Source organism: Rhynchophorus ferrugineus, unplaced genomic scaffold (assembly GCF_030347505.1).
Source record: "Rhynchophorus ferrugineus isolate W39M unplaced genomic scaffold, kcgeb_rfMv2 rfM3, whole genome shotgun sequence".
In the NCBI taxonomy this organism is placed as follows: Eukaryota; Metazoa; Arthropoda; class Insecta; order Coleoptera; family Curculionidae; genus Rhynchophorus; species Rhynchophorus ferrugineus.
Window position 1 is genome coordinate 22423396 of NW_027472582.1, and position 17960 is coordinate 22441355.

Below are 17960 nucleotides of genomic sequence, written 5' to 3' on the forward strand. Positions count from 1 at the left end.
TAACTGTAAACACACATGGTGTGAGGGAGTTTTTCTTATCTATAGCTAAAAAATAAAAATTTTTAAGACAAAAAATAGCCCAAATCATAGATAGATTTTGATAATATTTATTAGTGATACTTAATAGAATACTTAAGGATATATATATACCTAACAAATATGACTTAGATTAATGTTCAAACTGTTTACATTTAGTAAAGTTTATGTAGTTTTTTCGATAGTTTTCAACCTGGCCATTTCTTATCATCTTAAATCCATAGAGTATTTTTAATTGTTTAAAAACCACACTAATTAAATAACAAACCGCGATCACAGAAACCAAACAAAATATAACAAGATAAAGTTTTATAATTTTCAGTAGTATATATATCATATATCAATGCTTATAAATACATGAAATAAAATTTGCCCTAGTTCTGTGTACTCCTCACATATGTTAAAATAAATTATTCATTGTTTTAAGTTCGATTAAGTAAAAGACATATTCACGTTATTTAAATAAGGTTTTTAAATACAGTATTTTTATTTAATGACTGATTGAACATATTACAATAATGTAACACACTTTAGGGTAAATTATATGACTCAGTGAATGGAGGTAAAACGAAATAAAACAGTGATGTTTACATATATGAATAAAAATGTGGAAAATACAAAATAGATAAAACGGATGGCAGCGGTGTTACCTGGTGACGAGGCTTTGGCAGTGGATGGTGGCACGTCTAAACCAGACGATGGTCGGGTACTGAAATGAATGGAAATACCCTTCAATAACATCCCAGATAAACGTCTCGGGGTTGCCAGTTATTCGTGTTCGCCCGCCCGTGTTCAACATCTGGGATTATATTTCTGGGTATTTTGTAGACCGTTATTCCACTATGTAAAATTCGACATGCCTCAAGGTCGCTACAACACAAATACCAATGGCAAAAAATCATATTCTCTTAAAAAAAACCCGATCTCCAAAGAATAACAATATTAATCAGTTCGGATATCTGTATACTTAAGGCAACCGCCAATCTCAGACCTGAAGACAAATGTGTCATCATATTTTCGATATTTATCGCTTATCCTGACTTAAAGATGTTTCTATTCTAAAAATTCTATCTACTTATCTTTACAGAGGCGCATCACAAGAAGGAACTTTTATAATGTTAGGATCAAATATAGTAATTCGTCTTGTGAAAATGAGTTGAGATGGAAATTATTTTCTTCATTAGATAGAATCATTGCAGAAATTCGAGTTCATTGCGAATAATTATTATTTTGTTCGTTAATGTAATTACATTTGTTTATCTAACGTCTCACGATGATCCAATATCAGCTATAAAGAACCTCCAACTTCATCATAACAAAATTCATTTGTGGTTGAAAATGTATGATTTATTAACACATAAAATAGTTTTTTGAATAACATAGAATCATTGAATAACATCAAATACTTATTGCCCATTAGGCAGATTGTGGAATACTAAGAGAATAATCAAAAAAGGCTAACCAGTCTGGTCTATTGAGTAAGAGATGTGTAATGTTATAAGCATTGATATAAATATGTTCAAGAAAACAACACATAACACCATGATATTTACGTCCTCTTACTGTTTTATTTTTCATTATATGCCTTTACGGACGGATATAAACGGTACCTCCCTAATTCTACCAACCATAACTTCCTTCGTTCCATCCAATTTATCACGAAGATGCAGGTATTAACTACTCGGAAAATAATGTATTAAATTTGTCAAGTTAACGTGACAATGCACATAATATTGTTTGGATTGAGAGGGTGTGATATCACCTGAAAAGAAAAATACAATAACTTGGCGAGAATCTTCCTCCGCAGTGCATATAGTTCTTAATTTTGATGGCGATAACATCGAAACTCTCATCATGTTGCGTTTCCATTTCGCGTGTAATATAATTTTAATAACTTGTTTTTGTTATATCAACACGATCATTAGTAAATGTAAAGCGATGACAGTAAATAGTGATGAACAGCTTGAGAGTTCTGATCAATATGCAGTAAACTTTGGGAAACCAAGACATGTGAATTTTTATACGTCTCACAGCAAAATATCAGTAAGTATAATTATTAAAAGTTACTATTCTATTTATATCAGTTATTATTAGTGTATTAATATTTAATTATATAAGTTAATATATTCTTGTTTTTGTTTTCATATTAGCAATAATATTGTTGTATTTAAAAAATTCGACACAACATACTGGCATAATAATAAAAGAGTTTCAATATCAAGATGAAAGAAGTATCATCAAGGTTTTTGTTTGTCGAGAAAAAAAATTTTTTAACCACGCCGAATAAAATCGTTTATTGTTAATTATAAAATAATGAACTATAAAATCATCAAATTATTTATATTTTATATATTGAAACTATTTCGATATTACTTGACCTAATATATATTCAATATTATATGAATATTTACCATTGACATGAGCGATATTTCTTTATTGATAACTTTAACTACCGACTAACCAGTCTCTCTCATTACCTAACAACTTGCGACGCAATACTCTTCTAATTTTTAGATAGCTTTCGATTATCTTAATCGATGCCTCTTACTGCACGTCGACGTAAATACGTCTTACACTATCAATACTCGACAGAACTCTGTGAGGAATTCGTTTACTTTTCATTCGATGAACATATCCAAACCATTAATATGCCTCCCTGAATTTCTTCATCAACTATGTACTGATTGTCACATCTTAAACAAATTATGTTATTTCTAATACAACTTGGGAAGAAATATATAGAATTTGTGTTAAGCTTCGCATTTGAAAGATCTGAAAATATCGGCGGATGAAAGAAGCGGATGTTACTCATGGTTTTAATATATTCGCTCTTCCACATACACTGTCTTAGAGAAGCAAAAGATTTTTACAAAATCCTTGCAGCGTAGCAGATTCGTTTTATTACTTCAGCAGTAGATATCAATTTATTCTCCAATATTTTTGATACCAAATATTTGAACTCCTGCACTTGCTCTCTGTGACTATGACCCGTTTTAACTCTTTAAAACTCACACTAATTAAATAACAAACCACGATCACATTAACGAAACAAAATATTATAAAATACAGTTTTATAATTGCCACTATAGTATATATACCATATATCAATGCTTATAAATACATTAAATAAAATTTTCCCTAGTTCTGTGTACTCCTCACCTATATTAAAATAAATTATTCATTGTTTTCAGATCGATTGAGTAAAAGACATATTAAAGTTTTTTAAATAAGGTTTTATTTAAATTTAATTAATGATCAAATATATTATAATTATGTACAAAAACAAACACCAATGGGAAAAAATTATATTATCCTAAAAAGGCCTGCCTCACAAGAATAATAGTATTAATCTGTCCAGATGTCTTGTGTGTCTTATGAAAATTAGCCGATTCGGTTTATTACTTCAGCAGTAGATATCACTTTATTCTCCTATATTATTGATACCAAATACTTGAACTCCTGTACTTGCTCTAACTACGATCCGTTGAGAATTACAATGGCAGGCGATCCGTCATTTTCAATACTTTAATTTTCTCTTCATTAATTCTCAGACCATATGGTTCTACAATGAAAACTATATCGTGCTAAATGCGAGCGAGAATGCGAGAATGCTAAAAGCTTCAGCATCTATATCAGTGAATACAGCGTTCTTATTAGTGAACATCATTATCACTAGATCGGCCAAGAAGTTTGTAGCATCAAATTGTTATCATCATATTTGTAGCATAACAGCATCCACTACTATATTGGGAAATAGTGCAGAGACGACATGCAGATCCTTAATTAACATCGGCTCGGATCTCTCTGAATTTCACAGATCATTTCGCATTCGCGCTGAACCAATGGAATTATCGTAAGGTCCCCGAAGAAGTTTAATAACTTTTCTTAAGGGCATCACGTTTAGCTTCAAAAGCTTCCCAAATGAAGAACCAGTGTATTCAGTAAAAAACAGAGTTAATTAACGAAGATAACAATCGCGGGGTTTACATAACCAATAAATTCTGCCATATAACATACTGTCAGAGTGCGAGAATCTTACCTGCACAATCGCGATTCGGTCTAAATCCCGCCTGCACTTCTTGGTTTGTCTCTTCGCAAACTTTTTGACAATTGATTGATACTTCTATAGTTTTTACAATGCTATTTTTCTTTTCCGGTACAGGAATGTTTATTGCTCTCTTCCATGCTGACGATTCTGTCTCGGATCACTAAATTTGCGTAAGATTCAATAAGAAATATAAAAAAAGACCAAAGAGAGCGTTTATCATATTTAGAAAGCAAGAGCTAGCAAAATGCTCTTTAGGTTTCTAGATATTGATTATAAAGTGAAACTGAATATTTATTTATGTTATTACTTGTATTAAAAAACAATAGCTTTAAAGAATAATAATATAATTCTTTGTTCATTCTTCACTATTTTGTGAACCAATATAATTCAAGTTATTTAGGTAATTCATCTTCTTTCTTCCTATAGTTCTATCGCAGTTTTATTTATATAGGAATAATAATGTAGCGAATATATAATAAATATATGGTATATTTATAATATTATAGTTGACCTTCAAGCTCTACACAAGTCGCCCAACAAAAGCTAAAAGTATTTGAGAAGAACGTGTGAATGACTTAAGTCGCTGTTGAAAAAAGTGGTGAATGATTATTTGCCATAACTAACCATATACTGACGACCTAAAAGCTCGACTAACTATTGAAATTAATTTGTAGCGTTTTACAAAAATGATGTAGATAATGCAGCATTTTGCCATGTTCTGCAATATCCACAATGCTATCATCCACAAGACCGTTGTTTTTATGTATTTATTTCAGAATGTTTTATTTGGTCAAAAAATTAAAAACATTAATTTATAATTTATGAATATGGTTGGATTTTATACCGAATAAATGTTTTATTTTCACGTTCATGGAGAAAGTTTTATTTCGGTATGCAATCGTAGCAATTGCTCAATGAAGACTTCCGATAAACACATCGAGAATTATCCCTATCATTGAAATGTTGACAGTTATAAGTTAAATTCAGTTAACTATTAACATCAGCCATCAATAACTCCAATCTACATGTTTTGTACACCAATTATAACCATAACTGAAATTTTCTCCAGATTTAGTTAAATCGTTCATAGAAAAAGTTACTTAATATTTCACTATCAAGTAAACCTATTTTATATAAAATACATCAAATCGAGAGTCTTACCAATAATTTTATTACCTAATAACAAAAAAAAACACTTTATTCCTATATATATGAAAAAACAATTGAAATTATATGTTTTAATAAAGTCCTTAATTGGAGTAAAATAATTTATTTTTCATGAAAAACATGTTTAGAATAACAAAGCCATTTTTTATTACTTTTAATCAGAAATTTGGAGATATGAAAATTTCCTAATATAACTTAACTATTTATACTGTACATTGTTTTAGCGAGAAGTCCCTGACTATTTTAAAGAGACTAAGGACATTATTGATGAATATGATTTCAACAGAGATTCTATGACAGAATTAAGTGACAGAAAAGACACCATCAGTTTTAAAAACATAGAAGATCTATTTCCTATACAAAGAAATGATTTTCTTACATCTGATTACGGAGAATTTGAAAGTTTACCAAAAAATCACGAAAATACGCTGAAAACGTCAAACAACAACAATTCAGTGAACGTGAATTATCCAAAAAATAATGGTAAGTTTATAGAAAATTGTTAATTATCCAATCGTTAATAATAGTTCAAACAATAAATAAATAAAAAATGTTAGACAATTTTAAAATGAACACGAATGGCTCAGAAAGGAATAATTTTTGTATATATATATATATATATAAATTTTATATATATAAATTTTATATATATATATATATATATACATATAAATTTTATATATATATATATATATATATATATATATATATAAATTTACATTTTTTTGAAAACTAAACTAAACTAAACCTAACAACTAAATTACATTTAGTCAAGCGTCTTTCCAATTTTTTTATTCCTTCCAAATAATAGGTTTTCAAGATCTCTAAAATAGAAGCTCACTTCAAACTTATATATGTATATATAATATTCTGGTGGGGTAGTAGTTCGTCGCGCAATTTCTGAATTTTGCCATGGTGACTACACATCATATTTATGGATAGCTTTTTCATATCCAAATATGTATGTAAAATATCATGTACCCACTCAACCGGACACGCTATTATTTGCATTAGTTGTCAGTTGATATAATAATAGTGGACAATCATCAACAAACGATACTTTGATTAGATTGAAATTTATTTTGGGATTATAAAGAATAGTTATTTCTTATCAAAAATCTTTTTATTAAGTACCATCTCATCTCATTTTCATTTTTTATTAATAATATTTAATATTGTAATAATTTTAGATTATGTTTATTATTACACCAAAAATAATAAACCACCAAGTGAAAATACAGCAAATCATTACATATATGACAACAATAAATATAAAAATCATTATATATATGTGGATAAAAATAAAATATATACAATTAATTCGAAGCCTAACTATTCCACTGCATTGCCCCAATTAGATAATGCAGAAACAACAGATGATAATATATATGTGGAAAAAGTAGCACTAATAACGTCAAAACATAGGTAAGTTCCTTCAAATTGTGCTTTTTTCTTACTATATGTCTATTATATTATATATACACACGTTATAGTTCAACGACATCTAAACCAAGACAAGGCTTATCAGTTAACTCACATCAACAAATAAATAACTTGAGAGATCCAGAAACATCAAGAAATGTTACCGATAACTCAGATCGCAACAAAAAGAAGATAAGCAATTTACTAAAACAATACTTAACCAGAATGTTTATTGGAAAATATGGCCGTAAAAACAAATATAAAAACAATACAGCCAGTATAAATAACAAATTTATAACGTAAGTAATTATTCTTCTAAATTCACCCATATTGAGCTTATACTCTTATATAGCTAAACTTATTAACAGTTACATTTCTCCATTCTACGTATCTATTATAATGATATTTCAAATATAATTTATCTATTTTTTTAATTAGGTGATTTTTTGTACTATTCATCGGGTTTTGAATGTATTCTAATCATTATTTTTCACTTGCTATGTCTGATGAGTATGCTAGGTGGAGAAGAACTTCCTATTTCAACTGCAACAGTGCATCCTTCACAACTCTTGCAACATGTGGATAAGCGTTGTCATGCAATTGAACAATTTCGCGTCTGTTATTTGTTATTGCTGATTTTTGTTGCAACAATATGTCACTGAATGTGTTCAAATGAAGTCGACGGATAGTAATGGGTCACTTGGTCTTAGCAAGTGGTAATACAATACACCTTGCTAAGACCACCATATGCAGAGCAATACCTTTCCCATCGCATGTAAATATCTGCTTGAACAATAGGATTATAGAATTGGAGTATGTCTTATGTTTGAAATTATTGGTCCTCCAGGCTGTTCTTTGTCATTTTGTTTATAACATCTTTATATATGCTTAGTACAATCTTAATTATAAATTAATTTACTACTGCATTTCATTTGTACTTGGATTAATTCACAAGCAAGACGAGTGCGAAATAAATACATCAATATGTATTCCTCAATTATAAAATTAGCGTTGTCCAGTAGTTGTATTGCTTCCATATTAGTATGATTTGGTGATCTTCTTTTGTGTTTTAAAGCGAAATCTTGTATAACTTCGCTAATCCATTTGAATTTCAGGTCATCGTGCAGTTCTTCATTGGTTACGTATGTTAGCGATAGGTATCGGTAATTAATCGAAGAATTTTGTTTTAGCAGCAAATTCTTTGTCGTTGATATCAAAAGTAAATTACTAAAAATGTTTGATGGGTTTCAGATTTCTTCAAATAGGTCAACGAAAGTAATGATTACAAAATATACAATTTTAAGCGTTTCGTGATTAGTGTCTGTACACAGAATCACTCATGAACTTAAAACGGAATAAAAATAGTTTAAGATTATTTTATGTTCAATTAACTAACTACTGAAACGTTTAATATTTGTTTAGCAATGAATTGTCTGAAACAAATCAGGAATCAAAATTTTTACCTGCCGATAGCCTTTGGAGCTTCAAGAATAAGACAATCGGAAAGTTGAAGAAATTATTTAGCCTTTTCACTGTAATCAAATTTAATAACAGTGAATGTAACGCAACCAACTGGGCAGGAACTTGGCAAGGAGTATGTTACACGTCATCGGAATGTACACAAATGGGAGGATCAGCTTTTGGTAATTGCGCTAGCGGGTATGGAGTGTGCTGTATATGTATGTATCCTAAAGTTAAACGCTAATTGGTGACATCTACTTACGAATAATAATTCTAGTTAGAGGAAGTTGCGGAGACTCTTCTAGTAGAAATTGTTCCTATTTTAAAAGCCCAAACTATCCAGATTATTACCCATCTACTGGTGGTGTTATTACACCAACTACGACATCAGCACCAACAACAACAACTGGAGCTACCCCTGACCCAAGGTAAAATAAAAATTATTCTAATGCTTTTTATATAAATCTAATAATAAATAACAATAATATGACACGAATAACATGAAATGATCATTTTTACATGAAACAGAATCAATTAAATATAGATAAGTAAAGCTAAATATTTTTTTACTAATTGCATCTTACTTAAGATATGCTTAGTACAATCTTAAATTACAAATTAATGTATAACTACTGTTCTATTGTACTTACATTACATACACAAGCAAAGCTGGATTAATACATCATAAAGATAAAGTTAAGAGGAACACCTATACACTATAAACGTTCGCATGGTTAGATGTGTAGATGTGTTGAACAAAATAGTGAAAAGGAGGATCCCCTACGGCGCTCCAACCCTTTGAAACTTTCATTTGTGGACTAATAATGTTGTATACGAAAATAGAAACCATTTCATTGAGTGTATGGATGAAATAGAAGATCAATTCTCCAGCAACACAGTCTGTAGTATAACAGTCTCTATTCGCCGTAGTTTAAATGATCCGATCTTCAATTCTTGGCTAACTTTTTCCCATCATGTGATGCCATACTTTGATATCGAACAAGTCACGCTATCGATAATTTTGAATGCGGTATTATTCAAGTTCAAAATAATATTGATAACATTATTAGTGAAGCATCAGAAAAGCATCTAGTAGTTGTATCACTTTTCTTTTCGGAATTCTTTGGATAGTATTGCGGTAAATTTCCTGAGGATAAACTCACTACCGTATGTTCTTTTTTTCCACACTTGATAAAAAACGATTACGAACTGAACTGTCAGTTACTTATTCAAGAAATGATCGCAGAACATTAAATTGTGCAGTACATTTTCTAAAATGTTTAATAGCAAATAATATAGGAGACACGCTGAAGGAGACTAGACAATTATTAGAAATGGCAGTAACAACTCCCAAGACATCAGAGGCCGAATGTGTTTCTCAACAGTAAAGCACATCAAAACGTTTCTCAGAAATTCAATGACCGAAGATCGTTTAACAGCTCAGTCCATGCTATTTGTTGAAGAACAGTTTATCTTCGAAATAGACAATTTTAATGGCAAAGTGATTACTAAATTTTCGAATAGAATATAACGTAGGATGGACTTAATTTATAAAAGATAGGTAAGTTTTTTTGGCACAAATTGCAGAACACCTCAATATATTTATCAGGAGTCGTCACTGCATTCACCATTCAGGTAGTTTATGAAACAGTAACACATGGATAAATATACATATGTTATATACAGATAAACATATACAATTTTACTCATATAGATCAAAGTTATATCCAAATGATCATCGAAAATTTTAATTTTTTTACAAATAAATTAACAAAAGTACATTGTTCATTATTCTTCAGGCTTCATTGGTATTATTACACAAAGGGTGGCGATGACATGGAATTGGAAGATATCGTGTCTGGGCGACAAAGCAATTCGGATTCGCTCTCGTGCGTTTTCAACGTTTACAAAACGAATTCCGACGTTCAGCAAGTAAGAATCGATTTCTTGGATTTAGACGTGAGTATCCCCCATGTATATTATATAAAAAAGTTGTTTTAAAATTCTTTTTTTAGTTGGCCAGACCTACGAATGGAACCTGTCAAACGGAAAGGTTAATAATTAGTGGACAGAACGATAACGACCAGATTCCCATACTTTGTGGATACAATACTGGACAGCATGGTAATTTATTGAACAACACGTACTCTATAATATTCCATTCGTTTATTTATTACATTTTATATCGTCAGCATATTGTACTGATGGTATTCCACTATATCATATGTCTAAGATAGGGATGCGAAAAAATATCGATATTTTTGGCTTATATATCTATATATCGTTATTTTTGTTAACGAACTTTTCAGATGCTTGGAACAGAAACATAGACTGAAATATCGACATTGTTAAAAAATAGTATCGATATTTTTCAGGGTTCTTCGATATTTTTATTATACATTATTTCTATATATCGATATTTTTTAAAATATCAATATAACCGATATGTTTCTAGTTAAAAATAAATATTGTTGAAACACATATTTAAATACTAAAATTAATATTTAACACAATAAGTATTTATTAAAGAACAGCTATCTTATCTGTCAAATTAAATAAATAAGTTGTAACTATTTTGCATATATTGTATCTATTAGGTGCTTGGGTATCTTGATCAGCGATATCTCTTGGCACAATTGTTACACAACGTAACCAAACTGTTAAATTCGATGGCTTTGATCTTTTTCTCCATAAAATAACTGTTTTCACTTAGTATTTCTTGAGTTGTTCAGTATATACATACGTTTATGAAGTAAGACTCAAAATTATATTTTCCTAATGAAGTAATGAATCACTTTTATTGTTTGATTTGAAGAAACCTACTACCTAAGTCCGATACTGTTGATACTGATATAAGATACTGTTGCGTCGCATCCCAATAAACAGTTTTGGGTTCAACGATTTAAAAGTGGCGATCCTGATGTTAATGACAAAGAACGGTCTAAAGGATAATAAAAATTTGAAAACAGTGAATTGCAAGATTTAACTAATTACTTTAATTCTCAAAGAAATTTCCGGCAGCTTAGCAACTGATGAAACTAATGTTTCCAGATGTTTACATGCGATATAAAAGATCGAAAAGATGCGAAAAAGGCTTTCCCACGAACTGAAAATGTTATTTTGAACCATTTCACCATTGCGGTTTTATAGCTTATCAGGAAAAAAAGAGATTTCTGTGGTATATTGTGGCTGGTGATTAAAGGTGGACCTGGTAGCGCAAAATATTATCGATTAGTCCAGGAGAGCCAAGTAAAAAAATGATCATAATATATACAGGCAGCCAATAATTTCATTTTTCATCGCCGCCCATAAGACCTTTTTCCTTATATGGTCCTGATTTCGTTCAGAGTGTCTGAAATTCATTTGGTTTTTACTTCAAAAGAACTTCCATGTCTTTTAAACATTTAACTTTACAGTATATTTAATAATTGTCGAAGCATTAACTTATAAATTTATATATCTTTATTAATAAATGGTTATAAATTAAATCAGTAATTCTAAGTAAATTCTGTACAGTTATTTTCTTTTGCTGTTATATATTTATTAATAACATATACGTATATAGGAAAATTCTTTTATAATTAAATTTTAATTAGATCTTAATATTTTTTTCAATTGTTGTTAGTATATGTGGATGTCTCACAAGTTGATGGCCCGCTCCAGATCATGGTACTCTCAACAAACGGTACCCAGAAGCGTTTCAAAATGCGTATTTGCCAGTATACTGACACGTGCTCTTCATCGCAAAATAATTGCTTACAATATTACACGGGTACTAGCGGAGTTATCCAGAGTTTTAATTATGATCAAGCAGCAATGTTCAACAGAAGCAGTCCTGGATATTTTGTAAGTATACTGTAATTATTATTTTAAATGGCAATGCCATATTACTGTGAAAAAAAATACGGCACAAGAGCAGTTATAAATTATGGTTTTAAACTTTATTTTAATGGTAAGTGTGTATATTTTATTTAATTATTACATTGTTACTAGTCGTTTCCGAGTAACCTACAATTTGTCTTTATGATAACTTAACTCTAAGTATATAACTAGTAGGACCCATCGGCCCTATCTCAGTCTCTGGTGAAATAATGTTTATACATGTCACAGCTGTATTTTTTATTATATGCACCTCACTACACAACACTACACAAGATTACATGGATTGACTCTTTTGAGTCTGTGTCCTGCTCTGACGTTATCCAAAAGTTGCTTCAATATTCTCATGAGAATGGAGTCTTTCCTCCTTTTGGTTATTAGTTCTTGACTAACTATGGGTATCTGACTAAGGTCTCAGTGTAGGTAGTCAGTTCTATAGTATTTGGGTGCGCCCACAAAACTTCTCATCACTTTGTGAACTCCGTATGTCCATATAGGTTTCAGTATTTGCTTATATAATAGCAATTTATTATGTACTGATATTTGTGATTTTCTTCCAATTAGCCAATACATTTTCCTATATTTCAATTCTAGTTCTTTTCTTTTCTTTTTTATATGTTCCTTCCAGCGAAGTTTTGCATCAAAATTCATTCTGAGATAATTAGCGTTGTTTCTATATGGAATGATAGTATTATTTAATGTTGTTTGTGCTTGTATGGTCTGATTTTAGATGAACTACACATGCGCAGATTTACTCCCGTTAATTTTTATTTTCCAAGCTTGTGTCCAATTATTTATATTGTCACTTGCCTATTGTAAGTTTTCAGTATCATCAGCAAATGTAACCATCGTAATATTCTCCATTTGTTGTATATCACAAGTGTAGAGTAGATACAAGTACAAGTATCATCACAAGTATATATATATATATATATATATATATATATATATATATATATATATATATATATATATATATATATATATATATATATATATATAATTTTAATAACGTATTTAAATAATTTATGACTTACTACCCTATTTTTTGGACAGGCGACAAATTTCAGATTAGAAAAAATTTCTCAAACAACTTATATGAAAAGAAGAACAAAAAAGAACATATGGAGGTGGTACATAACTTTTCATTTGAGTGTTTCCTAAATATTTTTGTTTGGATTTTACTCCAACTATTTTTCTTCCACTCGCGCTATTCTAATACATCAATTGTAATCGACAGCAATGCTCAGTTAAGGTTTCATTTGATTTTACTAGTTCATGGTGGTGTCCCATCGAAAACGATGGTTCGCTTTCATCGCTGCCATTCGCTGTTAAATCAGCTACTCTGCTTTTCATTTCAAGACATTGAAGTCGCTAATTAAATCGCTTTGTTCACTTTGTTTAATATTTTTCTTCCGTAACGAAATCGCTTTCGTTGCTCGTCGGTGATGCAGACATTTTTAAGACATTTTTGCACCTGTACCTAAACAAATTGGTATTGTCCATTTGTGGCTTCGATACTAATGATACCTCAGAATCATTCTATATAATTTTTTTGTTCCCCCATAACATTGGCACAGAATATGAAAAGTATACATTTTCACCAAGTGATCACTTATATTGCTTTATTCTGCACGCGTTACAAAATAATTTTAGTACCCATAGCTTGTCAGTGTTTAGTGCAGCAAAACCAAAATACGTTAGAAACGCACCATTATGTGCATTTGTCATGATTTATCCACATTTACCAAGCATATAAAATCCAAATAAACAAAAATATTTTGAATGGACTTTGCAACTTTGTCTGCATTTGCACACATTGCGAAGCACAATCACAACACAAAACCAAGTTCCAAGTGATGTTTAATGCAACGTTGTCAGCTGACAGCCGTTAAAAGAACCCAGCGCTGCAACCATGCGCGAGCTCCAAAATTAGACCCAATTTTGAAACAAGGATTGAAGATTCAAGGCATCAAATACCGTTAATATTCGTTCTAATCTGCTCGAATTCAAAATTTGTAAACTTCTGCGTTTTAATGATATATTAAATATTAATAAAAATGTGGTAATCGTAACCCTTCTTAACATTATAAATTATGAACGAATTACCCATAAGTTGATGTTTGACCCCATTTCATCCTAACAACGTTCACTTATTATAATTTACTAAATAATATATCCAACGTCTCTATTGTGCTCTACTTTTAATTTATTTAAAAAATGAAAAAGAAATGTTTAAAGATAAAAAATTGAACTAATAACAATACTGATTAATTATATAAATTTTCCAAGAAGGTAAAGATACTTCCCAAGGTAAAACAGTAATTATATTCTTGAGTACGTATATACTTAATTAATTTCTTAAAATATATTAGTCCCTGTTTATTACCCTACAGTCAGATAACACTACAGAAATGTACATAAGTTCTTACCTTAAGGTTTTAAAGCACATTAATCATCTATAGATCAGAAATGTGATTAACCAGTTAAAAGAGGTTACAAAACTAAAAGGTTTAAATGGTTTTGCACAAGCTATGTTTACTCTGTTCAGTCAATTAAGTCAATTCTCATCTTATTTCTCACTATTAGTACTATTACGTAGTATTCGTTCGTCTAGACAGGTTTTTATTTGAAATTTATCTACAGGTTATTAGTTAAATTATGATAATATTACACAGAAGTACTGATATTAATTTTATTTACAGAATAACTTAAACTACGCTATTTGTATAAGGAGAGAGGCTGGATATTGCTCCGTAACGTATACCAACATTCAAAATGGTCAAATGTATCCATTTCAGTTAGTAAATCAGTATACGAGTAAGACGAAATCTAATACATTAAAGTCCTCTTAGAAATGTATAAAACAACTTTTAGATGGCCAGTTGACTATACCGCAAGGTCAAGCTGGTGTCGACATATTAAACTGTCCAGATGACTACATAATCATTGATGGAACCAGGCTTTGTGGGGAAAGATTTAACGATGGGTCCACAACAGCAAATTTTAGCACCAATGCACCTGTAACAGGTAAAAATATGAAGAAATATTGATTCAATAATAGGATCTTAAAATTTCATCACCATTCAAGATTGTTAAATATTATTCTTTATTTAAATATGTTTTCTATAATGATAAAGTTACGGTGTTCATAATAAGTTACCGGAATGGAAATAAACGATTATATAGTAACAAAAATGATTTGATTGCTCAATACGCTTACTAATTTCACCTTCAATACACTTCTGTTTTACTGTTTTACCAGTTTGGAGGTCATCGTTTTAAAACTCACCAAATATTGCTGACAAAATCGTAATAAAATCTATTTCTGTTTTATTGTAAGCATGTGCAGCTTCCATTACGTATCTAACTTTTTGGAATTTTAGTTTCCAAACAGTTAAAATATTACTAATTGCGCTTATTAAATACCTAGAGCTTCTTTACTCAATCTATAACACCAATTGACAATCATTTACAGCCATATGCAGCATTTTTGTCAAAAATTCTAATTCTAATGCAGTTGTTGGGCATCCAGTGTTGTCTTAGATCGTCTTCAAGGCTTGTGAAAATTATACGAGTTGTAGATGAACGAGTAAATTCAAATTACAACAGATTAACATTCTTTAGTATCTCGGAATGAAGTTCCATAGCCCTTAAACTTTTTTGACAGTAGTTTTTTTTTCAATGTTTTTCCGTTTCCACTGATACGTCCAATATAAAAATAAGTTATCAAAGGGAAATAAAAATTTGATTATGTCCTTATGAAAATAATTGCAATACAATTAATATAAACCGACGTTCCGCGAACATCGTATTTGAACAACCTACTATAGCTTCTTTTCTATGTTATTTGTGACTACAATAACGTATAATTTTGTAGAAAAATGATATTGTTCTCTTACAGATACAAGCACTGGACCAATTATCATTAACGTAAGGTCAAGCAGCAATGTCACTGGTTTAGGATTTAAGCTATTTTATACCCAAAATGCATGCACATAAATGCATATATTTTATTTTATATGTAAAAGGTGATCCAGGAAGAAAACCATTCCTGCAAAATTGAAAAATGTATATTTAAAGGCATTTAATTTTTTACCATGGAAAGTAAATTAAATACAAAAATATAATTATCGAGATGACGCCCTTGAAGGTTATGACACCATTCTCTGGATAATATTTCTTGATGTGTCCTCGTAAAATTATAATGAATTTCGTTCGATTTCAGTGAATCGGGTCGAGGTAAATGAATATGTAAAAGTTTTCGAGCAAACGTCTAAAAGATACGTTATACTATTATGTGAAAACAGCAATTTCACTGCAGATATTTTTTTTCTGGGACACCCTATATTTTTATATTCTACTGTATTTATTTATTTAATTTATTTCCTCCTTTAATATTTAATAAATATTTATATATTTTACCCGAAATAAAATTATTATCCTAATAGTATTTCATTATTTACTCTATACTCTGGCTCTACCCATCCTCACTTTGTTGTAACTCAATATTGATGAATAAAATGAAAGAAAATTAATTAATTATAGGGGGGTACCCCTATTCCAAACTGCATTATAAAGATTCAGCAAATATAGTTCTTTGATATAAAGAATTATGATACCATATTCACCTCAGAATTCTTCATAGGTTATGAGACAGTCCAGTATAACATCGTGAACACAGTTTGAATTATCATTAATAATTGTTAGATTCGAAGAGGGAGTTGAGATTGCTGGTAAACTCTATCCAGGTTTTGATTTTAGTCAATCGGATTGTTTTCCTAACAACGGTTCTAAATTTCTTATATTTTATAAAATTTTGAGGACTTTTGAATCTATTAAGCCGACGTTTTCTGTCTTCTTATTGGTGTTAGTGATTTTAGAGGATGATAATTGTACTGTTTTTACAATAGCTTTTTAAAATAGTGTAATAGCGTCAAATTATTACTAATATGTCAATGTCCGATACGGAAAAACGGGATGAATGGACTCTAGGATGTTCTAATTCTATTGCCGTTACACAGTGATCGCTATCGTGCAAGTCTTCTAGTGATGACCACTGTAAATAAAACAGGAAACATGTGGAGCATAATCCCAGGTCAAGGTGGGAGTAGTTACTAGATGAAAGGGATATACATGTAGGCGAACCATCGTTTAATATGTGAAGTCCACGATAGTACACTATTTTCATTATCCACGCTGATTGTAGAATGGCGAATCACACTCCAGCGCATGTGCATTGAAATTACCTAATAATTGTGTAAAACATTTGTGATAGCAATCGGTCGATATCTGAGCTAATGATATTTAACGATTGGTATATATTTCAGAAGGTGATAAACCTGCCAGCTAAACCCTGGTGGCTACTACTTCGCAATTTGTGTTCATATCAATATACCCGTAAAAAATATCATTCTTGACTAGCATAGGGACTCCTCCCGATAATCTAATATTATAGGTTTTTTCTTTTCTGACTGAGAGAATAAGGCTGGAAACCTCTAGGTGAGATTGAGTCACATCTCTATTACTTTCCTGCAGGATGATATCTTTCCTCCACTATACACTGAAGTTCCCTAATTCTAGATTTAAATCCATTCAGATTCCATTGAATGATTTTTGTGCCCATAGGTCTAAGTGTATTTTATGGTTTTTATTCTCCACATAACTTCTCAATGGGTCCAGTGGTAAATCTTGTCTAAGTGGTTGAATATTGTCAATATCCATATCCCTTAGAACCATAATCTACTGCTGTTTCTGCTTGTTGGACGACTTCTTCGGATGCTTGAATGTCGTTGATTTGTTGGTATTTCTTGAATGATTGTTGCTCCTTTCACAAGACGACCAGAGGTTGCATGGGAATGGATAGAAGGTGGTAAAGTATCTGCGGCACTAAACGCAGAATGTGATTGAGGAGTATACGTGAAACATATTTAATAGTTTCCGTAAA

The 17960-nt window shown here is 30.5% G+C and overlaps 1 protein-coding gene across 1 annotated transcript; it reads left to right on the plus strand.

The window, feature by feature from the left end:
- Positions 1-1873: 1873 nt before the first annotated feature.
- On the plus strand, positions 1874-16458 carry LOC143193732 (uncharacterized). Its single transcript, XM_076400068.1, has 12 exons — positions 1874-2079; positions 5476-5734; positions 6442-6676; positions 6745-6972; positions 8096-8352; positions 8412-8562; positions 9934-10093; positions 10150-10258; positions 11760-11980; positions 14719-14833; positions 14891-15043; positions 15918-16458. The coding sequence occupies exons 1-12, from the start codon at positions 1891-1893 to the stop codon at positions 16013-16015; spliced, it is 2175 nt and encodes a 724-aa protein (XP_076256183.1). The 5' UTR covers positions 1874-1890; the 3' UTR covers positions 16016-16458.
- The last annotated feature ends 1502 nt before the right edge of the window (positions 16459-17960 follow it).